We start from the raw sequence: 25,890 nt of genomic DNA, 5'->3' as shown, positions 1-25,890 counted from the left end.
ATCTCTGAAATGTAACAGTCATTACACTCCACTCCCTCCCATTCCCAGTCATTGCAGAAGCTCCTAAGGAGAAGGGAGGATGGATGGATGGTCTGTCTGTCTGTCTGTCTGTCTCCCTGCAATCAAAGGACAGCATTCCCAAAGACTTTATAACTTTTGCCTATTGATTTACTAAGCAGTCAAAAGAGTGAAAGACATATATTTGTGTCGTGATTGAGCTAATTACTCTCGTTCAGAGCCTAATTACCAGACCTTATGGGGTGGGGGCACAAGGTGGGACACTCCTATTCCTCGACTTGGCTGCCTGCAGCCCTTTCAGCCTCTGGGTCTAGGTTGCTGCGTCCTTCCCAGCGCTTCAGAACGTTGGACAGCGACCGAGGCGACTCCTGGTCCTTTCCCCTCCCCTCGTTCCCACAGACCCCGCCGCTACTCTTGCCTGTTCTTTGGGCCCTGCTTTTCAGGCGGCGAGACGGGGTCAGAGCCAATCCCAGGGCAGAGCTGCCCTGAGCGTCTCCGCCTCCCGGCGCACGATCACCAATGTGACGGGAAGGGGGGTGGGAGGAAGATTCCGTCTGCCCACCTCCCTAGTTAAGGCTTCTGGTATGAGACTGTAGCTCAGTGGCGGGGAGGGGGGAGAGAGAGGCACAGGCAGCCGGGCGAGCAACACACGCGCGTGGAGAGGGAGGTGACCAGTGGAGAGCTGTCCAAGGTCCTGAAGCAGGGGACCAGCGCTGTGCTCCAACTAACGCCTGGGGAAGTGAGACAAGTGTGCAGGCAGAGAAGGGGAAGGCAAGAGGCGACTTTAACCCAGCAAAGCTCCTGCAACTGCCCTTCTCCAGCACCACCTTGGGCAGGCAGCCGGTCCAAAGTGCAGCCCAGCAGACTATGGAGCAGGAGAAATATTTACCCGAGCTGATGGCAGAGAAAGACAGCTTGGATCCCTCCTTTGTGCATGCCATGCGCCTTTTGGCCGAAGGTAAGACTTGGCTTGCCTCTCCAAGCAGGGGGTGTACCGCTTTGCTTGCTCCCTTCGCCGCTGTCAGCAAAGGAACTGGGCTGTCGCGACTGCCGGGTAGGGTGGTGAACCATCGTCTTGTCTTGGACTACGCGAAGACTGCGTTAAGGGCACAGAAACATGCAGATACGCATCCTTGGCTGGGAGGGGAGAGCGGGCGAGAGGAAAGCTCCCTTTGATATGATCTCCGATCTACATACCAGCAGAGGTGGCAGAGACAGGCAGGGCTAATCACATGAAAGAGCTTGCAGAGCCCCAGCCAGTCAGAAAGTACAGCAGGGAAGAGACTATATACGCATTTTCCTGGGAGTAAGTCCCATTGAACACAATGGGACTTACTTCTGAGTAGACATGCCTAGGTTCGGGCTGTGAGTTCTGCCTTTTATTTGTGACCATCTCACTGCCTTAGCCCTGATGCTCTCATAAGAGTGTGCATATCAGGAATCTAAGGGGAGGTGGGAGGGTACTGTGTTCTGGCAGCAAGTGGAAGGTGCAGCCACAAATGCTGACAGGTTTCTGCCCAAATATGAAACAATAGCCAGGGCAGTTGGCGTTCATGGCAAGGCTCTGGCAGGGCTTCTGCCCCTCTCAGCCTTCGTCCAGTAAGAAAAGAGAAATAAGCAACAATTAGACGATTTGCAAAACGTTGCTCATGCTGCTGTAAGCAAAGGCACCTTTTCGAAGGAGAGAGGAAGATTCTCTCTCTCTCTCTCCTCCCCCCCCCCCCCCAGTACAGCTCTGGAATGGCTTTTGGAGAAGCTAGTTTTCAAATAACTCCTGCTGGGCAGTGCACTGGACATTTCTCCTTTTTCCAAAATGTTGCAAATTTTGCTCCACTCATGCAAGAGCACTCAGGATTGTAGCCACACCAATTGCTGCAATTTCCATGGAAATGGTTTATGGACATTTCCACAAGGAGGTTTTCTTTGGGTGCTCTGATTAATAATGACCATGAAGTGAACTATTAAAGAGGCATTTGTGTGGCAGGTGAAGCTTCCCTGGCTCCTAATTTCATGTAAACAAATGCTAGAGTCGCATTAAAGCCATGACATCTTGGTTAGCTTTTCTTGTTGTTTCCACACTCAGCTTCATATGGAAACAGCTAGATTCATTACAGAGTCCATAATTCTCTTCACATTTGTATTTCACTCCCTCTGGTTCAGATGTGTTAACTTTGTCAACTGCATCATGGGGTTCATCAACCTGTATCTTTCTACAGTGATGAAGTGCATTTACCACAGTAGTGAGCAATTTTGCTTGACCTTCTTGTGCTTATGTTGGGACTGCTGAACTATTTGACTGGGAAGTTGCAAAGGACAACTTTTCAAGTTATGCCTTTATATCGATGTTTAGTAACTTATTACAACCTGTATTCATTCCTGAGGTACAGAAGTACTAACGTAAAAAACAAAACCCAAATAAACAAACAAAACCCTCTTCTGGCTCATCTGTTCCACTTTATTTGTATACTATTATTGTTTTCTTAATATAAAGAACTCTTGAAATATGAAGGAATTCATTCAGCAGAAGTTCATTATGTTCCATAAAAGTTAGACATGAACTTAAAAGCATCTGTAATAAGACCATTTCAATGTAAATTGCTATACATACATACATACATACATACATACATACATAACTGCATTTGGGGTTGTATGTTTGTATGTATATGCGCACATAAATACATATTAGGACAAACAAATATTGTGTCAATGTTTGAATGTAGCTTGCTTTAAAAAAAAGTCTGAAAATGTTTTAGTTGATACTCAAGTTGTTTCTGTATCTGAAAGATCTTCAGGTCATTTTAGTTGTAGTTGCTTACAGAAATTAGGCTTAGAAGGACTGCTTCTGGTGGTAACTGAGAAACCAAGATAAAGTATGAATTTAATATTCTTATGATAACTGTCTTGTTACTATGCAGACAAACACGGTAGTTTCTATCAGATAAATTAAAACCCATGGAATAAATCTTAGTTCTCTTTTTTTAAAATTGGGGTATACTTGTGTGTGTGTGTGTGTGTGTGTGTGTGTGTGTGTGTGTGTGTGTGTAATTTGAACTTTTCCCAGCAGGGGGAACTATCTACTGCCACAGTGTGAATCTCACACAAGTGAAGGGGGGGGGGGACGGAGAAAAAAAATAAAGGGTGTGGGGAATGAAAGTGTGTGAACTCTTCAAAAATACAGAGGCATAAAAACCCATGAATGCAGACAGGACTGTGAAAATATGTTCACATCTGGCTTTGCAATTAAGGCAAAAACTCCATTCTGGATGACTCATGGGCTCCAATAAACTAGTACTAGGCTGTGTTTCTCCCCCCCCCCCCTTAGCATTGCTGTAGGTGAGCATATGCGAATAGTAAGGAGAGACTAAGGTGAGCTGCCTATGAAAGCTGGAGTGAATGCTAATGTGAGATTCACACCAGCTACCTGGCATTATCCTTCAGAACACCATCTGTCAAGGTTTTTGGACTTGCATTTTAGATTTCTAGTGTCCGTGAAAAGAGACTACTGAAATGTTAACTTTGTGAGAATATTTACCTAGAGCAGGACAAAGTACATTCAGTGTGACATTAAGCAGCATTCTTGCACAGCATCATTTAAAAAACACATTTTGAACATTATACCATCACTTTTATGAATGCAGTGAGAATGGAAGAATGTTTGGCAATGGTACTGGATAAGATTTTAACATTATTTCTCTATTGGAACCATAAGCCTGATATCGTTTGTTGCTCTTAATAGCTTAATTGCTCTCAGCTCATAAAGGTGGATCCTTGTTCATTGTAACTTAGGAGGCCTTGTTATTAGCAATGTGTTTCAATTAAAGGCACAAGTATGGTCCTTATGGTTTGTGTTTTAGAGCCTGACATTCACTTCAGCTTGAAAGTAATTTTTCATGTTGCTTGCTAATGCTGGGGGTGGGGGGGTGGGGTTCAAAGTTATACAGACTTATGCAGAAACCTTTTGAAGATATGCAGGAAACACATTTTGTAAATAGGACTCAGGTTTAGAATACCTGATTCAATTGGAATGACCTTGTGCATCTTCCTAGGGTTCTCAAAGCTAGGGATATCTACGAACCTTACCTCTTGTCTCGTGTGAAGAATATATTTTGAAATGGTGATTTTTCTCCTTTTAAATCTTAATATATTCTTCGTTAAGGCACCCACAAATAAACAAACTTAGATTCCTATTCACTTCTTTTAATAACAATTAATAACAATTAAAAGTGCAATGAAACTGTTCAGACTTTAATTAACATCTGTTGTAATATTATGAAACCAGGTGATGCCATTCTGTCATGTACAATACAGTGTACATTGAGTTTGTGCTTCCGACAAAGAACAGAGGCTGCAGTCTCACTGAATTAAATGGATCTGATTTCTGAGTTTAGTACTGAGCTGGAAGTCTACAGTGAAATCTGTTGAAGTTTCTGCATAAACATGCATCTGATTGATTTGCAGTATTTTCAAGAGAAAGTGGGTGGAAGGAGTAGATTATATAACCAAAGCATGCAGGTCTTAGACTTGCACTATCAAGTGTCTAGGGTTGCAATACTATGCGTATGTCCTTGGCAGTGAGCACAATTAAACACAATGAGAGTTACGTTTGTGTAGACATTCATAAGATTGCACTGTAATTCTGACTTTCCTGGGGTGCACATGTGCACCTAACTTTGACTAGACATCAATGGACATACATGATATCTAATACTTTGACTAAAAAAAAAAGTATTTCCTAATCCTGTTCTTTCAAACCAGTAAGTAAGGAATTCCTAGAAACAGCACCTTAATATTTTAACAAGAATTAAAATTACAGAAGAGAGAAGGTAGGGAAAAATATTCAGACTGTATAATCACAGGTTCGAAAAGAGAGCTTCCCCATACTAATTTGAGACGCATTATACAGCCACCTGTTATAACAGGCAGAATAATCACTGGTCTTTTTTACATTCATTGTTAACAGAATTAACTGCATCGTATTTTGCAGTTAACCCTTCTAGCTGGCAGGTAAAGGATCACAGTACATCATTCAACTGAGTAGCATCAAATGGCTATAAGAATATTTAAGTACACAGTAGTAAAGTGAGTAAACCTATTTAAACAGTTTCGTTTATGTGCCATATTTTATTATCATAGGAGCACTTTGGGCTCCTAATCCAGAGTCCATGTGCACTTTGTGCAGGGCACTGTAAAGGTTACAAGCTGTAGTTGTATGAGTGAGTTCAAATGAGCAAGAGGGAAGGAACCAACCAATCCAAGCATATGAATGAAATACCTCACCTGGTTATTCATGACAAGTGCTATACTGTATGACTCATTGGAAGCTACAGTCCAAATCTCTCTTGCTTGTGGAAGTTTATTTTTTCCTATTTTAATTGCCTTTTTCATCAGCAAAAAATGGAGTGATTAGAAAGCATAGCTGAAATGCAAAGTTATGTAGATTGCAGGAGGAGAAAATAATTAGGATTCTCCATGGCCACGGTTGGATTATAAATGGAAGGTTTACTGCCCTGAAAGAAAAACATCTTCAGAATTTCTAGATGATATGCATCCATGCAATGAACTGCATCATACCAAGAAGCAATCTATATTCTAGAACAGGGATGTCAAACTCATTTCATTCAGAGGGCTGAAGTGAGCATTCATGGTGTCTGCTGAGGGTTGGAAGTGACTTCATTAAGCAGAAAAGTCATTAAGCAGACGATGCCCAGAAATAAGTACTTTGTTCTCACAGAACCTCACCAACTGCAAATGACAGAAGAGGAAATGGTGCAAATTTTGTTCATATTTTCAAGACACGAGACAGCCCAATTATCAAGCTGAAGAGATAAGTTATAATGGGGACCAATTGCTTCTGAAGGCCACATTCGACCTGTGAGCCTTATGTTTGACACCCCTGCTCTATAAAAACAAACACATTTTTAAACCAATTTCCTCTAAGGCAGTGGTTCTCAAACTGGTGGGTTGCGACCAGTTCATGTAAAGGTTCCCCCGCCCCTTTAAGGAGTGAGGGAAGGGGCGAGGCAGGAAGCAATCCCCAGAATCGCGTCCATATAGAGGGGCGAGGGGGGTTGCTTGTGACTTACTTTATGAAGGCAGAACTGCAGCAGGCTGCAGGAGGTGTGGGGAGACCTGCACAGCCCTCCGCAGCGCTCCCCAAGGCTAGCTTTCACTGAAAGCGGGTGCAAAGCACTTCCGTTTTGCAGACGCCCACTTTCAGTGAAAATTCAAGCTTTGGGGAGCGCTGTGGAGGGCTGCGCAGGGCTCCCCGCACCTCCTGCAGCCTGCTGCAGCCGCCTTCTTAGATCAAGTCACAAGCACCCACACTCGCCCTTAGGGATGCGATCCTGGGGATTCCATCACTGCCCTAGCCCCTCCCCCAGAAGAACATACTGAGGGAGTAAAGCTCACTCAAAGTTTGAGAACCACTACTCTAAGGAGTTCAGGGTGGTGTGCATAGTTCCTCCCCTTATTTTGTCTTCCCAACCACCCTGTGAGGTAGGTGAGATGGAGAGATAATAATAGACATGATGTGAAATGAATAATAATAATGGCCAGAAAATAAATGCAGTGAATATCTTCCCACAAGCAATGGATGAAATTCTGCATCAAATGGTACATAACATGATGGTATTATTCCTAAAAGCCACAATTTCCACAACTTTGATCACTAGGATGTCACCCCTGCCCAAGGATGTCTCATTGGTTTGTTTTGAGTTAAGGCAGTGGTTCTCAAACTTTTAGCACCAGGACCCACTGTTTAGAATGACAATCTGTCTGGGACCCACCAGAAGTTATGTCATGGCTGGAAGTGACATCAAAATAAAGTAAAATAAAATAAATAATTATAAATAATTAGATTAAACAAAAACAGATAATTAAATAAGGAGAAGCCAACCCTGTTCCACCAAGTGAATTTTCTCTGTAGCCTGCCTGCAAGAACACCCCCCCCCACATACACAAAAATATCAGTGAGATTTTCAGTGCCCACCTTACCAACTCAAGTCTCTGTTTTATTCCTTGGGGGGGGGGGTGCTGCCTTCTGGAGCATTGGCTGAGTTTCACTTTCATCAGATTGGGACCAGGCAGCTAGCCTTGCATTCCCCTTTGCCTGACTTGACTAGCAGCCAAGGTACGTTTGCCTACTTGTGAGTAAAAGTGGCCGCGTGGCTTAGTTTCACTTTCCATAGGGCTTAATACATTTGCAGCTGGGTGGGACTTCCTTCTCGGGTGTTTTTGGGGGGCTGCATCCATTGGATAGGAATCATTCTGGTGTCATTGGATTCATCTCTTCTTGCCCTTTCTGACAGACTAAGGCAAGTCTGCCTACTCACGGGTAAATGTGCAATATGGCCCAGTTTCACTTTTCATAGGGCTCGTTGCATTTTTGTTGTTCTGGTATTTTGGCCATAACTTTTGATGGAAATGAGATATTTCACTCTGGTTTTCTTGCATGCATTCTGCTGGACATTCCACATCCAACGGTATATGGCATGATGGGGTTATTCATAACGTTCATGATGTTAGCGATGTTTATGTCATTTGTGGTGTCCCCCCAAGGCTGGTACCCGGGGCGGACCGCCCCCCTGCCCCTCGTTAGCTACGCCAGTGAATCACACAACTAGCTAGTGTAAAGACTTTTGATATTTTTTCCCCGAAGACCCTCCCGTGTTCATGACCAGCTATTTTCCAAATGTCACAGAATCAGAAACAGTGTACGATACAACATAAGGATTTTCTTCGCAGGTGGAATAATACCCCCCCCAAAAAATCAATTCAGAAAATGTACCAGTCAAAATCTCATTTGTATCACATTTAATAAGATAAAATTGAGTAAATAAAAATAAAGAGGGTTGCAGTTATACAACCCTCTAATTGCAGTTTGGAATGGTACAATCCAAAAATATTATTGCCACATGACATGCTGTTGAAATGTTCAGAGAGTTGCTGAACTTTAGGAGGAAATAACTGAATTTGAAGGGAAATGCTGCAGACATATTAAATATATAAATATGCTTTGAGTAGGAAGAATATGAATTAGGTGTGTTTCTAGTTCCAGTTTCATCATCCATTTTTGTGGGAACAGAAACATCCGAGGCCTAACACCTCACCCAAAGTGTCCATGATCTACCTTGACAAGTTCTGAAAAGAATGGTGAGTGTTGCAACCGAGATTTGTGTTTTCACCAAAAGAGGAAGACTAAGGGCACAATCCTAACCCCTTATGTCAGTGCTTTCTAGCACTGACATAAGGGGTTAGGATTGCACCCTTAGAAAACAGTGAAGGATAAAGTTAGATGTTCTAAAATGTTGTGTAAGTAATTTGAACACGCAGTCCTGAGCATCCTGAGATATTAGTTTTCAGAATATCGAATGTATGTTTAGACAACTTTCAACACACTAAAGAGTATCAATCTGTTTCACCCAAGCCTCTCTGTCCTGGTAGCAGAAGCATGAGTTTTAGAACTTGTTTTTAAATGGTATTATATGCTGGTTACCATCTGCCAGCTTTTCATTTTTTCTTTCACTGTATTGACTGTAAATAGCTATGTTTTTTATTTTGGGGCTTTTTTTGTGAACTCTGGCTGCAGGGACAGTTCACACACCTGGGTCCGGGACAGATCTATAAGTTCCTCTTTCATATGATAGCATAGAAGCACAGGAAGAGCAAGTATAACTCAGGCTGCAATCCTAAATGTAGTTTCCTAGCAGTAAGTCCCATTGTACATAATGGGACTTACCTCTGAGTGGACGCGCGTAGGAGTCTGCTCTCAACTATATCATATTTATCATCATAGCACATGACGCTGCTCTAGGTGTGTGAGTGAATAGGTTCCTCCAGCCTTAATTGCTCAGAAGATGCTGTAACACGGGGAGTTTGAGTGACTCATGATCGTGAGTCTTGTACTGAAGTTTGTATGTGTGGGAGGGGTATATGCACTTATTGTCCATAAGTTAACCTGGGTTCTCTTGATGTGGAAAAAAGGGGGAGGAGACTTCTAAGATCCTCAGAAGGCTATTCAGTGCTGCTTTGTAGTTTCCTCTCCTTCTAGTTCTGTAATTGATGCCTTCCCATCTTTCCTCTGTTCTCCAAATGTGGGAGCTCTCTCAAATGAAGACTTCTCTCTGTGGGCAATATCTGCACCGTGTCTACAAGATCCAGAAGCAGTGTCAATCATATTCCCTTCTGCCCTGTCAAAAATGTCCAAAGCCATTTTGCAAAATTATCCTGCAAGGTATTTCAGAAGTACTGCTTTAGGCTTGCTGGAAGTCCTACATTAGAAAGAATGTCTTCACATGAGCTTAATCCTCTAAAAGCCCAATCCTAACTAACTCCCCATGTGGAGACGCACTGGCCCAATGTGATGTCCTCTGTATCCCATGGGATAGTTTTGTCCTCCGGAGGCCTCCTTAGGGTAAGGGAAAATTTGTTCCCTTGCCCCAGGGTAAGCCCATGGTGGGTTGCTGGTTCTACTCAGACCTGCACAAGCTTTATAGCTGGCACAAGTCCATGTGGACTCAGAAAGGGTGGCAGGATTTGACAGATGCAACTGCTGCCCCTGGTCCCATCTGCCTCCCTAGCCCCTGATCCCATTTGCCCTCCTCCCCACCCCCTTCTCTGCCCTGTTCTGACCAACCCCTGCCCCGTTCCTCACCCCAACCCCTTCCCCTGCCCACCCCCACCTCCTCCCCTGGTGGACATCCTCCCCCGGTGGACATCCTCCTCCCCCACTTACATGTGCTATTGGCCATCTGCTGGCACACAGAGCCGGTCTTTCACTGCTTGCAGAGGTGGCCAGGCTGCATGCTCTGGCATGTTGCCTTTTGTGTCAACTGGAAAGCACCTAAAACCATCTGAACATCTGCTATTCTACTCCCATGTTTTCTGAATCTCTTGCTGCAACTGTTTTACATGTCCTAGATCACTGACCAAAAGACCCTTCCTTTAAATTAAAATCTGGCAGCCCAGTATAAACCCTGCACACAGACACTGATTCAATACCACTGGATAACATGCTGCATACTACAGGGGAGGAAGGACATCTCTTTCTTACTGTGGGGGAGGAAGGACACCTCTATGCATTGACACCCCCTCCCCCCACCGGTTCCCCCCATTCTTCTCCCTCTCCACCCTGTTTTTCCCTGCTTTCCAATATTTTCCCACCCCTCAAACTGATTACTCGGTAGCAGGGCTTTTCCCAGGGCTGCTAGTATGTGTCCATGGCCACTCGCGTCAGAAGCCTGACTGTGCAGAATTATGCATTGCCTTCTGTGACAGCCATAAAGCACACTATGCGACCAGAACATGAGTTCTGCCAGTACAGCCTGCCCATAGGATTGGGCCCTTGCTTTCTTTAATTTCTGAATAGGTGGCATTTCAATCTGCCAGCTCACAACTAAGTACAATTTTCTTCATCCATACCTGAAATTTGGCTTCCATATAAGATTTGCTTGGCTCATTAATATCTACTTCTGCTGGGAATCAAGAGGCTGTGATAAGGTCACTGCATGCAAATTATTTTCTGCAGCAAGGTACACTGTTATGAAGAGTGTGCCTTTCTTTTAGAAAGGAAAGGTTATTGCTTAATCCAGTGACCTACTACCATTCAGACACTTGCTATTTATTTGTGGATGATTGTAATCACCTTCCCAATAATATCTTAGCAGCATGGAGAATTTATTAGCTGATGCTGTGTATGCAAGCTTTGAAACAAAGATCAACTCATTGTAATGCATGTTTCTTTTTAAAAATGTGCAGACACTGTCAAGAACATTAGTTTACTCTAAAAGTCTGTCTGACATTTTCTGTTCATTATCATTCTGTTTTGGGTGTGAAGAAATCGTATTTCACCAAGAGGTGTTTTTTTTTTTTTTAAATATATATATATATATATGTCTTAATTAATATCAATTTAATTTAAGTAAATAGCAAGAAGGCTGACTGTAGGATCAGATGTGCAAATCTGGCAGTGCGATCAAAATAGCTGGCACAGATCTGAGTAACCCATTGGACAGGCTGGGGCATTACTCACAGTAAGGCGGAAAATATCCCCTTAGCTCAGGGCTTTTCAGACTGGGGCGTCGCGATGCCCCCGTCTGTGGGCCCTGGCCTCTGCCCCCTTAAGGGGCGGGGGCAGCCAGGAGGTAGGGAGGAGGCAGTGGTGTGATCCCCAGGATCGCACCACTCAGGAGGCTGCAGGGGCTTGGGTCCACTCACCCGAGCCTCCTGTAGCTTCCCGGGGGTGCGGGGAGCCCTGTGCAACCTTCTGCAGGACTCCCCGCAGCTTTGAAAACGAAAGCGGAGCGATTGCGCCCCACCTCCGCTAAAGTGGAAGTGGAGCGCAATCACTCCACTTTCATTTCTGAAGCTGCAGGGAGCCCTGCAGAAGGTTGCGCAGGGCTCCTCGCACCCCCCAGGAGGCTACAGGCGGTAGCCTTCCCCCCCGCTGCCTTCCCCCCGCCCCCACTGCTTCCCCCCCCCGCGCCCCTGCAAGAACTTAGAGCGGCTCAAACTCTCCCCGAGAGTTTGAAAACCACTGCCTTAGCTTAAGGAGACCTCCAGCCTGCTCCTAAGCTGAGATGGATACAGTGGAGGACATGTGGTCCCGCTGTGCCAGCACATCTTAGGATCGGGTTAACCACAACTTTTCGATGAAGCAGTTCACCAATTCAGCAGAGAATAAGGTGGCGACAGATCACTGGTTAAAATGAACAGCATTGTTTTTAGTGCAGCATGAATCCTCTGACTTTGATAAGATCAATCTCTGATAATTTCTTCAGACATGCAAGTCATTGCCGGGTGGAGTCATCAAGTGATTATCCCAGGCATGTGTGAAGCAGCCCTTAGAAAACATTGGAAAATTGGCATTTATAGCTGCTGGTTACAAAAGTGATACAGGACAGGAATTGTGAGCTCCTTGATCTTTTAGTTCTGCTTACATGACTATCAAATCAAAAGCAACAGAGGACTATTATGCAAATACAAAATTGTATTTTTGATTGGATACAAATTCTAGCTGAGTTTCTCAATCCTACCCCCCACCCTGAAGAGAGACACTGAGAGAATTTCAGAGAGAGAGAGAGAGAGAGAGAGAGAGAGAGATTCCTTTTTCAGTGTCCCTGAAATTCTCCTATCCCTTGAACTGACATGATACATGTTGTCAGAACTACTAGTGGGCCACATAAGGGCATAGGAGGAGGTGAATTCTTCGCAGGGCGAAGAATGCGATTCAGTCCCTCAGGAGTGGAAGTGATGCTACAATGCACTCCTTGGCAAGTTGCATAAATCATAGGGTCCTGCAGCGCGGGCGGGCCTGACAGATAGAAATGCACTGAACTGTACAGTACAAGGAAGGACTCTGTTGTATCTGCCATCATTATTTCAGCCAAGAAAATTTTCTTCACCATTCTGTGGAAACTTTTAGGCATGTGATGTCAATCACAGGAATCTTCTGAATAAATACCACACCTCTCACAGCCAGAAGACTCTGAATGAGAAATTTCTGCTGCCCAGACCACAAACATGCTTTATAATTAGGCATTTTGGAAATACTGACATTTTCTAACCCCTTAAGACTTGGGGCTGCTTTCTTATCTTGTAGGTTTCCTTTACCTTACTAGAATAATAATATGTAGCACCAGATGTAAATTTTAAGACGTCTCTCAAAAACAGGTGAGCACACTGTTTTCCACAAACACTTCTGTACAGCGACAGCTCCCACTTTTTGGGGGGCCTAGGACAAGAAATTGCATTCTGCGAGAATAGATGCATTCATGACGGCCACTGTCAATTGGACTGCATTCTCCCACCAAGCCAAGTCCAGTGTTAAATTCCAGTATCACAATACTTAGTCTATATGCTTTCCTCAGCCCAGCATATATGCCTTGCCAGTAGCTGCAGCTGCACACTCGTGGTAGTGACCCCAGTATCCCATGCAGGCAACAAGTCTGAATAGATAGGAAATGGTAAGATCCCACTAAATTTCTGGCGTCCCTCCTTTGGCTCCTGGGCCGCCTTTTTGACCCTGGGCCCAGGTACAAATTACCTCCTTTTCCCCCCTCTCCAAGGCCCTGGGTGGAGGTGGTTTGGGGGAGGATTGTGGCAGGAAGCAGGCTGAACTGGGGGCTGTTCAAGGCCATTTGGGCACTGGAGGGAGAAGATCTCAGCAGCAGGAGTGCACATCAAGAACTTATCTCCCATTTCTGGCACACCTCTTGAGGCTCCCCAGATGCACACCAGCTTAATAGGTAGCAAAGGCCCAAGGAAAGAGACCCACTGGAGGCCAGGTGGTCTAGGGGAGGTAAGTAAAATAGATTGATAGATAACAGTGCTTGTATTCATTTCCTGGTGTCAGGGTGTTCCATTTGCATATCAAAACCACTGTATAACCATTTCATTTATTTGACTAGCTGTCAGCCCAATCCTAGCCACACTTTCCTGGGAGTAAGCCCCATTGACTTTAATGGGACTCACTTATGAGTAGACACGCATAGGATTGCACTCTAAGTAAACCACATTGGGCCCAATCCTATCCAACTTTCCAGCACCAGAGCAGTTGCAATGCAGCCCGAAAGTAAGGGAACATATGGTCCTATACCTTGAGGAGGCCTCCAAGACTGCCTTCCCAATACAGGAAGCAGTGCATACCCTATGGGCACAGCAGCACCAGCATTGGAAAATTGGATAGGATTGGGCCTACTGTGAACTACTTTTTGTTGAAAAGTGGTGTATAAATATTGTTATTAATCATAATACCAGAGGTTCTGTCTTGGTTATAGTGGTTCTCAGAATTGGTTAGATTTATTGTAACTTCATGTATTTTCTCTGGCTTTGTTTGTCTCTGTCTTTTGATATGTATGTATCATATACATACATATCAAATATGTATTTGCCAGATATGTATGTATGTGTGGCAATGCATGAATTCAAAAGGTATGCTGGAATCCCTAGCTTGTATGCACTGCTGAAACAGACGCCTGCGTTGGCTCGGGCATGTTGTGAGAATGGATGATGGCCGGATCCCAAAGGATCTCCTCTATGGAGAACTCGTGCAAGGAAAGCGCCCTACAGGTAGACCACAGCTGCGATACAAGGACATCTGCAAGAGGGATCTGAAGGCCTTGGGGATGGACCTCAACAAGTGGGAAACCCTGGCCTCTGAGCGGCCCACTTGGAGGCAGGCTGTGCAGCATGGCCTTTCCCAGTTTGAAGAGACACTTGGCCAACAGTCTGAGGCAAAGAGGCAAAGAAGGAAGGCCCATAGCCAGGGAGACAGACCAGGGACAGACTGCACTTGCTCCCAGTGTGGAAGGGATTGTCACTCCCGGATTGGCCTTTTCAGCCACACTAGACGCTGTGCCAGAACCACCTTTCAGAGCGCGATACCATAGTCTTTCGAGACTGAAGGTTGCCAATACAATACATGAAACTAGTTCGCAGCTACTTTTTGATACCCCTTGATAACATTCTGCCAAAGCGGCTAGGTTTGAGCAACACGATGGCATGCAGGTGTTGCATTGGACTGGATGGAAATGACTTTCTCCTCTGGAAAAAGTCTTTCAGTGGTCAGTTGGTAAGAGATGATTCATTTGATGAATGCTTAATAAATGTCAGTGTTAGACAGTCAGTGGTTAGTTTTGTAAGAAGCCTGTATAGATGCAACATAGAGAGCTTTTCTCTGTCATAAATCACAGTGTGCTTCAACCATGTTAGCCATTGTACTCAAGTTCAGTTACAATATCAGTAGCACATCTCCTACGTGCATGTCATAAAGTGGCAGGGAGTGGAAACCTTTGATTATGACAGATGCCCTACTGTTATATAGCCATGCTTCTGCACATGAATACACACTCACGCATGCACTCACCTACCTATCTCCATGTGCTCTTTGATTCATGAGATGAAGGTCTCCCAGATTTTGCAAAAATGTGACGATATCATCCCAGAGCAGGAATGGCATGACCAGGTTGAGCATTGGTCAAGGGTCCACCCCTGTCTGAAACAGACCCTACCCTATCAGGGTGACCCCTGAGCCCTAAGCACCTGTGGCAGCAATAACTTCTAATGTGCATTCAGGGGGGCAGATCTGAGGAGGGCAGGGGAAGGTGTTTTGGGGGTGTTCTGGGGTGGGGGAGAGTGGGTGGCTGGGCCGCTGGGAGGACTGGGCCTGGGAGGGGGGGTGGAGCCAGGATCCAGAATTTATGCTAGATCCTATTCCCCCTCCAGGCAGGCCGACTTTAAATCATAGGGGCAACGACTGTGCAACACAGGGTAAGGGGAATGCATTCCCATTACTCTGAGTTGGGTTGCAACCTGACCCCAGACCGATGCCACGCAGGCCAGCTGGCCTGCCTGCTCCGGGGCCTGTTAGGATTGGGCTGATAGTTTTAATGCCTGCAGCTTGTTCCACCAAACCAAGCACTCGAGAAGGATCTGCTTCCTTCAACTTACAGACAGTCTTTTTGGGATTGCAGTTCTTAACTATTTTTACTGTTAACTAAAGAAAAAGGCTTCCTGCAGGGAGAGAAGAAAGAAAAGCCTAATTAGAGAAAACAAAGAAAAATCAGCTTGCATTACACCCTGTGGCCCTGGATTTGCTGTGATTGTAGAGCCACGCTGAAGCACAGAAAATTGTAGAACTGGAGCCAGGGAAATAATTAAAAATTAGCAGCAATGCTCAGCTGTTTCTTTCTCTTCTTGCTCTAATCATCCATCTCCTTATTTCTCCCATCCTTTTGTTCATTCTGGGAGATCTCTCATTAACGAACCGTAATAAGCATCTATAAAGAAACACTGGAGGAAATTAGGAGTTCAGCCACTGCAGCGAGGGGGAAGTGAGAGAGCAAAGGAGTGATGTCATCAGAAGTGGGAAATATGGTGGAACGGAGAGGACGAGCAGAAACTTGGGCAAGAACATCAAGCGGAAAAGTGAAGAAAGTTATAAAAATGCAAATTTAGCGGGTTGAGGAGGTCTGCTCAGTTCCAAACTAAGAAACCAGTTAAAATTATCGTTTTCAACCTCTCCATTATGCTTATTTTTAAAAAAGCCTAATAGGCAGCTCAAAGAGATTTCCATTACATTTTGATTAATTAAATATAATAGTTAAAAGCAGCTGCCAATAAGAATTTAAAATGACCTGCCAGTAAATTTCTTTAATTTCAAATGATGGCAGCAGTTCCATTTAACATTTCTAACCTTTGGCAGAAGCTATAGCTATAAATGATTTCTATAACCACGACACTAACCTTTTTGGCACAGTGTGTATTTGATGCCTGTGTATATCTTAAAAAAGGAATCACAACAGATCAGACAGATGCTGCCAAAGATATACAGATCAGAGTGGAAATTATAGCCCTTTTGAAATATTGTGATTAGATGGGTGACATTAAGTGCTTCTGAGTCTTCTATTTTAAGAGGTAAAACCAGATTACTTTTTTCTTTAAATGCCTTTAATGTGTAAATTAAAGGTTCTGAATCTTTCTTTATTCAGCTTTTAGTTATGTACCTTCAGATTTCTTCTTTACAAAAATGAAGACTTTGAAAATTACTCTGAAATATACTGAACTGGAAAGGTTCTGGTATTTTCTACATCGTAATTGTACTGAATTTCTAGCATGTTGGAACACAGCTATCTTTTTCTACCTTTGTATTGTTTTAGCGTAGACTCAGCCCCAGGTAAAGTCTCCTCAGCACCTGGGACATGTGAAGCATGGTGCACAGATCTGTTCCTTCCTTCCTCTGCACTGACCACCCGCCACTCCCAGATCACTCCCCACCCCCAAATCACACACGCATGGCCTTATTTGCCAACACTGATGTTTACTCTGATTAGCTGTCTGAACCCATGTGATTTTGAATATGAACACCTGTGACATCCTTGGATGAGTTGTGCACCATGACAGCCTTGAGAAAAGTCACATGGGTTGCAGTAACCAATAGGTTTAAGTATCAATGTAAGCAAATGAGTCATGGAGGCCCACAATGGATTAAAGAAGTGGAAAAATGGAGCAGAGAGGAACCACATCAAAAGAATGCAAATAGGTTTGCAACAAGCACAGAAAATAGGTGGCACTTTTCAGTGCACCAGAAAATGAGCATGAAGTATGCCACATAATTGTGACTTAGCTCTGGTATATCATAGCTGAGCAATTTCGGCCCCAGTCAGACTATACCTTGCATAAATGAATAAGAATAGATATCTCTGCCCTCCACAAGAATTTGTATCATACATAAGCACAGCACTAAGGGCCTAGTTAGCAGTTCCTCTAAGCCAGTAGTTCTCAAACGTTTAGTACCGGGACCCACTTTTTAGCATGAGAATCTGTTGGGACCCACCAGAAATGATGTCATGACCGGAAGTGACATCATCAGGCAGGAATATTTTTAACAATCCTAGGCTGCAATGCTACCCACATTTACCCAGGAGTAAGTCCCATTTACTATCATTATTAAAAACATATACAAAGTGGCCTGTTAAAAGTACAGGTCTGTAATATTTCCTCAAATGCAGTCACATACCATAGTAGCATCAAGGACACAACCCTAACCCCTTATGTCAGTGCTTTCCAGCACTGGCATAGCAGTGCCAATGGAACATGTGCTGCATCCTGCACTCACGGAGGCCTCCTCAAAGTAAAGAAATGTTTGTTCCCTTACCTCAGAGCTGCATTGCCCTTACGTCAGCACTGGAAAGCACTGATATAAGGGGTTAGGATTGTGCCCCAAGTCTAATATATTAAAAATAAAATATTGAAATGAATGGGGACCCACCTGAAATTGGCTCGCGACTCACCTGGTGGATCCCGACCCACAGGTTGAATCAATCTGGGCTGCACTCCTATACACACTTACCAGGGACTAGGTCCCATTGAACTCAGTTGAATTTACTGAGTTCACTTCTGGTGGGTCCTGACAGTTTCTCATTCTAAAAAGTGGGTCCTGGTGCTAAAAGTTTGAGAACTACTGCAGTACAGATTGATGCACGCTTGGTTCATGCCAATCAAAGATCTAATACGGTGGTCTTAGGTTGCATAGAATCGATACAACCAATTTTAATCTATTAAGCAAAGAGGGGAAGTAGAAAAACAAATGGAAAGGAATGGAACAAAAATCCTTTCTCAGTTATTCAAAGTGCTATTATTTATTTTCTCTCTCCCCCCCCCCCCAGCTGGATATCAACTCTGGAAATGGCTGAATGACTAAGCTGGGATTACTGGTAGGCAACTACTACAAATTTACAATAAAAGTGACAGCAGCCAAAATATCATAAAGCTAACAATACAGCTGTGTACTCAGAAGCCGGTCACCAGGGGAAACATGATGCTATAATATAGAGCCATCTGAATAATATTGATCACAATGAAGATACATTGCCCATTATTAAATTTACCTTTGCAGTGTCTGTCAGATCCCTTCTTCTTCATGGTTAAATTTATTACTTCAGCATTTCTTGGAACTGTATTATAGAATGAACTGTGTCCAACTCTTTAGACCTGGAAGGAAGTCATTCAAAACTGCATCTGAAGAGGCTATTATATATTCTGTTTAGGGGGCAAAAACAAAACAAAACAAAAAAAAACACAGTTCTCTTCTATTAGATTTTTGGAAGAAAAGAACATCCTTCTTTCAGTGCTTGCAAATACACATTCATATTCTGTGCCTGTCAATCCAGAAATGACTCTGTAATAAAAAGACTTGGGCTGCAATCCTATACTCAACCGGGGAGTAAATCCCATTGAACTCAACAGGATTTAGAAACAAGTTAACCGCTTCCTGTTGAATGTTAGAGCTAGTTTAATCCAGCATCCAGGCTGTTGACAGTCTGCTCTGTGATGCTTTAACAGCTATTTTTAACCACGGTGCCGTGGCACATTGGTGTGCCGTGAGTGGTCCACAGAAGTGCCACAGGAATTTGGAGGGAGATCATTAATTAGCAGGGCCAGTGTGGGATGTGAGTCCCCCACTGGCAGCATGGAGTACCTTGTCAATTGACAAAAACTTGATGGTGTACCTTGACAAGTTTAGTACCTTGTCAGTGTGCTGTGAGATGAAAAAGGTTGAAAATTGCTCTGCTATAAGCTTAAATGCTTCTAGCGACCTGTTTAAACAAGAAAACTTCCCAGTAAGTTGTTTAACAATATTAATGTGGACACGGGGAAGTGTGGGACTTCTATTTTTTCAGCATCTCCCATATCCATGGTTTCTGGTGAGGTCCATGGAACAGATCCCCTGTGGATACAGGGGCACACCTGTATATCCAGAAACATCACCTGTTTCTGCACTGCAGTCCCAATCTAAACTGCCCCCCCAGGTGTGCTGTTTGCTAAAATTCCAAGGGACTAGAGAGCCAATCACAGATTTTGATGTGATCTAAAAACATGTTGCACCAGTCCTAAAAACTGGTCTTGCCTAGTTTTCAGCAGGTGATATTAAGCGTGCACAGTAATTTAAGATAGCATGAATGGAAAGAAAGTGAAAGCAGCTGTTTATTTATTTATTTATTTATTTATTGCATTTATACCCCACCTTTCTTCCCAAGGGAACTCAAGGTGGCTTACAAAAGGGCAGGTACAAAAAGATAAAAACACAGTAAAAAAGTAAAACACAGTTAAAACAACCATACTCTGCCCTAGAAATCCATAAAACTTTAAACATGAAAACATTTTTAAAAAACCATAAAACATAACTTGAAACAACAAAGCAACAGCAACACCTATAAAGGACAAGCCTATAAAAGCCAGATATTAATTAAAAAGGCCAAGACTCAGAAGGCTTGCCTAAATCACAAAAGTCTTCAGGCCTTGCCAGAAGGTTTGCAAGGAGGGAGCAGTCCATAGCTCAAGAGGGAGGGAATTCCAAAGAGTTGGAATTCTGTTCTGATATTATCATTGGAGGTTATAATTACCAGGTGGTAGTTGCAGTAATCACTCAGTAAATGCAGAGTGGTGTATCAGATACATAGCTGAGGATTCATGCAATCACAGTAGAGGCTTGTCAAAATATTGTTTGCATTCAGTGCTCAAACACAATTCTGGGAAAAAAAAATAATTGTATTGAACTAAACATGCTTTGAGAAAGTTTCCACTCCTGATTGTTATACACATAAGAAGAAGTAGCAGCACATTTTGGACCCAGTCATCTGTAACAGCTGAATTCAAACACACACCAAATCATGATCAAATCCACCATGAAGTGCATAATTGCCTCGTCTCATTTCAACATCTGTGCACAGACATAAGGTGATTTTGCAGTGCTGTGGCAGAGTTTATGAGACTAAGCCAGAACGCTCCATAGGCTTTCCTAATATGCTCAATGGTTTGGGGTGTGTGGCTGGAAATACTGGAATGTTTCAAGCAAGCAGCAGGCAGGCTACAATATGGAGAATCTTGCTCCAAAAAAGGAAATGTTTTCTCAGTTTGAGTGTTTATGGCTTTACTAAAGCCGCTGAGATGTGCCCTGGATTCAACTGAATCCGTGATTACAATTCATTTTTACTTTGGATTCATGTTTTATAGATATGGAAGACTTTGTTTATTCCATCTACCCCGACTTTATTCATAATGTGAAGGCAACCATATCTCCGGTCAGACGCTGGGGAGTTATAGGGAGATTTTTCAACAGCTGCTGAAAAGTTCTGCGCAGATGTGTTCATAGTCTAAAAACCAGAAAGTTTAAGCCATCGCTGTTTCTCTGCAGAAGGATGCACTCCATGGCCTGCAAACTACAGTAAATATAGGGCCAGAAAGGAAAAAAAAAATTATTCCAGTTATTTGGAAAGACATGCCCTGCCTTTTCTGCCCTGGGATGCTACTGTAAGTTACTTTTTTTCCATTCTGGAGATTGAATTCTTCTCTGCTTCCAGTTTTGTGGCCATGTACAATTTAAAACTGATTCAATAAATAACTTCAAAAGTATAAACACTATTATTTCAGTAATAGAAATCATTCAACAAAATAACATCACAGAAAAGGTGCAGTTTTTTTCAGGCTCAGATGAGATACTAGTGATTTCCTAAACTATTCTCACGTATCTTTATTTTCTTAAAAATTGCATATGCTGTGTCTTGGTTACCCCAGTCTTCACAGACCTCACCAGTATCTGGTGTAGTGACTGAGGGCCCAATCCTACACAGTGCCACAAATGTGCCATAAGACACATTTGAGGCCCTCAGAACTGGTGGAGTGCTGGTGCTAGTCCAGCACTGGCTGGTGCTGAGCTAGCGCCAGTAGAGCACCAGAGTTCCACTATTCAGTGGTCATGCGGACCACTGGGCAGAGGAGAGATAGGTGGGGATGTGGGGAGAGGTGGGGAGGAGGCGTTCCAGGGTGGGGGAATGCGGAGGGAGGGCGGAGAGGAAGCATGCAGGGGAGGAATTGGAGCAGGAAGGAGGCGCAACCGGTGGAGCTTTGCTCCACTGAACCTGAGCCTTCGTGTCAGTCCACCGGCCCGACATGGAGGCTCATAATTCTACATCGACCCTTGGGTTCCCATAGAATTGAGTAGCCTGATTGCGGGGCTACTTGCCTTACCTGGGGGAAGGCGACCAAGGAGGCAGCAGCTCCTTGGCCAAGGAGGTCAAGCCTGGTGCATGCTGGATGCAGTAGCAGCCATTTTTGGCACCACTGCAGCCCTACACACCGGGCAGCTCAGGATTGGGCTGTGAGTGATGCAAGCCTGCATCCACTTTCTTGGGAGTAAGCCCCACTGAATACTTCTGAGTAGACATGTAGGATTGCACTATAAGAGATGGGAGTTGCAAAGCAAGACTTCCTCAGTTCAAATCTCACCACTGCCATGAACCCTCTAGGTCAGGGGTGTCAAACTCGTTTCATACAGAGGGCTGAAGTTAGCATTCAGGGCTCCTGCTGAGGGCCAGAAATGATGTCATTAAGCAGAGAGTGACATCATTAAGCAGCTAATGGCCAGAAGCCAGACCTTGTTCTCATGTAGAAACTCATTAACTGCAAATGACAGAAGAGAAAATACACAAACCTTGATAATATTTCAAGATTTGGGAAAGCCCAATTTTCATGTGGGCTGCCGTTTCAGCGGTAACACCTCAGTAGCAGAGAGCTCGAGGGCCAGATAAAAAGCTTCTGGAGGCTGCATCCGGTCCCCAGGCCTTATGATTGACACCCCTGCTCTAGGTAACTTTAACCCCAGCTGTAATAAGGGGGTGATCAAAATAATGTTTGCTAACCTTACAACATGGTTGTAAGGATTTCATCAACATAGTACATGTGAAGTATTTTGCACACTCAGAAACTATTCTGATATATTTCATACTCTTATCTGCAAAGCACTCCCAGGGAGCAAATCTCCCTCTTCCTAAAAAGTCATGATACACTGGCAATAGTTACTCCTTGGATCATATTCTTGGCTCTGTTGCCACTTCAGTAATATGCTGCGTAGGAGGTAGACATATGGTCTGTCTAATTTCCCAGAGGAGTCCTCGCACTTAAGAGATTGCCAGGTAAGAGTCAGCAGACATCATAAGGTCTTAAAAGGTGATGACTATGAATGGGACACCTGGTTTTTTGTTGTTTTTTTTAATGGTCTAAACAGCTAATTGCAGTGTTGGGTCAGATCAATGATCCATCTAGCTAAATGTTCCATTTTCAATATTCTAATACTAGCCCGTCAGAAGCTACAGGAAAGTTCAAAAGAAAGGTGTTTTTGGTTCCTCCTTTTACATCCTTGACATTTAGTAGAGGTATGCTATCTCTGGATATGGAGGTTGGTTGTCTGGTTGAATAATCTGGTACAGAGATGGCCAAATGGATGCAGTTGCCCTGTAGTGAGATCACAAAGCAGATTTCACACAGTACTTGGTCATCTTGGTCATACCTTGCTAGTTATTTTTATAAGATTCCTAGTTAACTGTTTTGCTTGTTGATTAAGGAGAATGTAGATCACAGGAGAGCAAACGTGTTGGAATGCATCGGGGTTGGGAGTTGGTGGAATGTATGTGTGTGTTGAAATGTAGCCTAAGATTCAAGAGTCTCCTATGGTGGTAGAATTTTATACTAGTGAGAAATATTAATCTCTGTGAGTGAGAACTCACATAAGTGGTTTATGACAGAAAGTATATTAATTCCAGGATTATGTTTCTCTCATTTTCATTCTTTTGAAGATGCTGAACAGGTTTTTATGTACTCTCAAACTGGGTTATGATACACTATCCAACTGCTTTTAAAATGTACTTATTTAAAACTTCAAAGGGAGAAACTTGAATCTCAAAGTAATGTCATGGTGTTTTTGTGGGCACTCCAGGATTTGGGGAAAAAAAGCAGTGATGCTGGGTGCTTAGGCCAGTGAACAGAAGAGAGATAGAAGCATACAGTATAAATCTTCTCCTTTAGGATGCAGGCAAGATCTAGGCTGCAGAGTTGATATGAAGAAAAAAAGAAGCATGTGAATTTTATACAAGATGATGGTAGACATTGATTAGAGAGACAGTCTGATCAATGGGAGATAGTTTTAAAAAATAAACAAAAATATGTTGTGTGGTTCGTAGTGAGAGAAGCCACCAATCCTTATGAAGGCTCAGAAAAAGAGGGAAAGTGGCAATATCACTGCAGATCAGAGAACAACAACAAAAGTTTAAGAACAGAACCTCTAAGTTAATATTATCCATATGGTGTATATTTAGTGCCATCAATGTACATGACACTTTAGAGAGTACCATAAGCCAAAATGATGTCATTGCCCAGAAGAGCTTAAAATTTAAATCTCAGCAGAGAGAGGCAATATGGGAGAAAGGAATTTGTCGAAAGAAAAATAAAGGAAGTGAATCTGGACACATGCAGTTACAGGGTTTGTTTCCATTGGTGATGATGAGTAGGGGCAGCAAGGGAGGGTAGCCAGTGTGCATTCAGTGAGTGGGGCTGCAGTCCTATAAGACCCACGGAATTGAGTGAGATTAACTTCTGAGTTGACATGCCTAGGATTGCACTGTGGGAGATCTCCAGGCAGTTGAAGGTGTGACTACTGAAGGAGTGAAGGGCATGGGCATGAATAGATTGACACTGGATTCAGCTTGGATCCTGAATTCATCCAGCAGAAGTGCAAAACCAATCTTTGGTGTAGTCTTAACTGCAGTAAAAAAAAAAAAATTAAAATCAATTAATAAAGGAAAGTAGCGCTTAAGGGTTTGAAAATAGATTGAATGATGGAAAAAGATGTGTGACACCTGTTCCTGATTCTTATCTCTTGTTGTGTAAAAATTGGCTGCTGTTTCAGAGGAAGCTCTCTCTCTCTCATATTCTATTTCTACAGCTCTCTAGCAAGGCTGCAAAGATATTGTTCTTGACGGAATGATGTTCTATTAACCAACACCCTGTTGTTCTTGAAACTCAAAGCAAAAGGACAGCAGAGCTACCCTCCTCCTGCTGGAACCACTCCATTTTACAGAGACTGCAATTCCACTGGATTGCTGTGGAAACTGGATCCATATTAGTGTAGTGGGCCATTAACTTCATCTCTCGGGTTCTCCTCTCTTTATGTTATCTGGCCTTCAGCATTCATTTAACCTTCAGCTGCGTGACGCAGGAACAGGAAGAAGAGGCTCTAGTGAGACAGGACAAAAGACAGACACATCAAAACACATTGGCAGAGTTAAATATGTTGGGAGAACAAGTGCCTTGACAGAAAAATAAAAGATGACACTCTTATCCTGGGCTGTGGAATTACATTTGTGTGCCAAATCCATTTCCCCCAACCTAAATTTCCATGCAAAATCCACCTGTCCTTTCAAACAGTCCCCTTTTTAATTTAGAAAAGGTGGTATACAAGTCCTTCAAATAAATAAATAAATAAATATTGACTACTTTCCCATAAGTCACTGGATGTTTCTCCTAATCGTTTGTTCACAATTGCACTGCAGCATGTATTTTGTGATCCTAAGGCCTCACAAACATTCCTGCACATGAATGTTTTGCTGACAGTTCCAGTGGATCATGAGGTGGAGAATTAAGACTAGACAGTAGTATACAAACAGGAACTCTCATGCATGATACTATGAAATACTACCGAATAGTCCCCAGAGTAACAAGCACCAAACTTGTTAGGTTTTTGTACTATCTTTCTCTATTCTACAGTCACACAGGCTGCAATCCTAACCACACTTACCAGAGAGTAAGCTCCATTGACTATCATAGGACTTACTTCTGAATAGACATGCCTAGGATTGGGCTCACAATCTTACATTTCCCCCCACTTTCTAGTTCAGATGGAATTTGGTGGCAATCCTTAAAAGAATTTATTCAGATCATAGTTACAAAAGATAATGGCAAGTGGGGTTCAAAAAAGCCTCATTGTTTCTAAGCTGTTTTCAGACCTAACTTCCCAACACCTTTGGATTGCCTGGACACAAATAAGGAAACATGCGAAGAGAGGACATCATCATATGCTGTTCCTGGATCAGCCAGTTTGTCCTTTCCATCTTCCAGAGTAGTGATATATGTATGACTGACTGTCCTGTAAGGAAAAAGTAGAAGGGAGAGAGGGGAGGCCAGCAAAAACATCATCACGTGGCTGCTTCTAGATCAGCTGAATTGTCCTGTTGCTGTTTCCCCCATCTTCAGCAAAACTGAGTATTGCCTGCCAGCATGCTACTTGGCCACAGAGGCATCACTAGGGTTCATGTCACTCGGAGCAGAAGCTCATTGTGTCACCCCCTTGATGGACTTCCTCCCGTACCAGACCCAACAGAATATATTACAATATCCTGCACACCCCGTGAATGTAGTGGAATCACTAGGGTTGGTGTCACCCCCATTAACTTTATTTATTTTAATATATAACAGTACAGGTAACCCAACAATTTAGTAACAAAACAACAACAACAACAAAAAAAACAGTGGCCAACTTGA

The 25,890-nt window shown here is 43.3% G+C and overlaps 1 protein-coding gene across 1 annotated transcript in view; it reads left to right on the top strand.

Moving 5' to 3' along the window:
- The first annotated feature begins 885 nt into the window (after positions 1–885).
- Positions 886–25,890, top strand: part of KHDRBS2 (KH RNA binding domain containing, signal transduction associated 2) — a 386,303-nt gene continuing 361,298 nt past the window's right edge. The window contains exon 1 of the mRNA XM_066609491.1: positions 886–976. Within this exon, the coding sequence (XP_066465588.1) occupies positions 886–976 (91 nt within the window). The remainder of the gene's footprint in view (positions 977–25,890) is intronic.

Source organism: Tiliqua scincoides, chromosome 1 (genome assembly GCF_035046505.1).
Source record: "Tiliqua scincoides isolate rTilSci1 chromosome 1, rTilSci1.hap2, whole genome shotgun sequence".
Classification (NCBI taxonomy): Eukaryota; Metazoa; Chordata; class Lepidosauria; order Squamata; family Scincidae; genus Tiliqua; species Tiliqua scincoides.
Note: the sequence above shows the minus strand (reverse complement) of the source record. Positions and strands in the feature narration are given on the sequence as shown.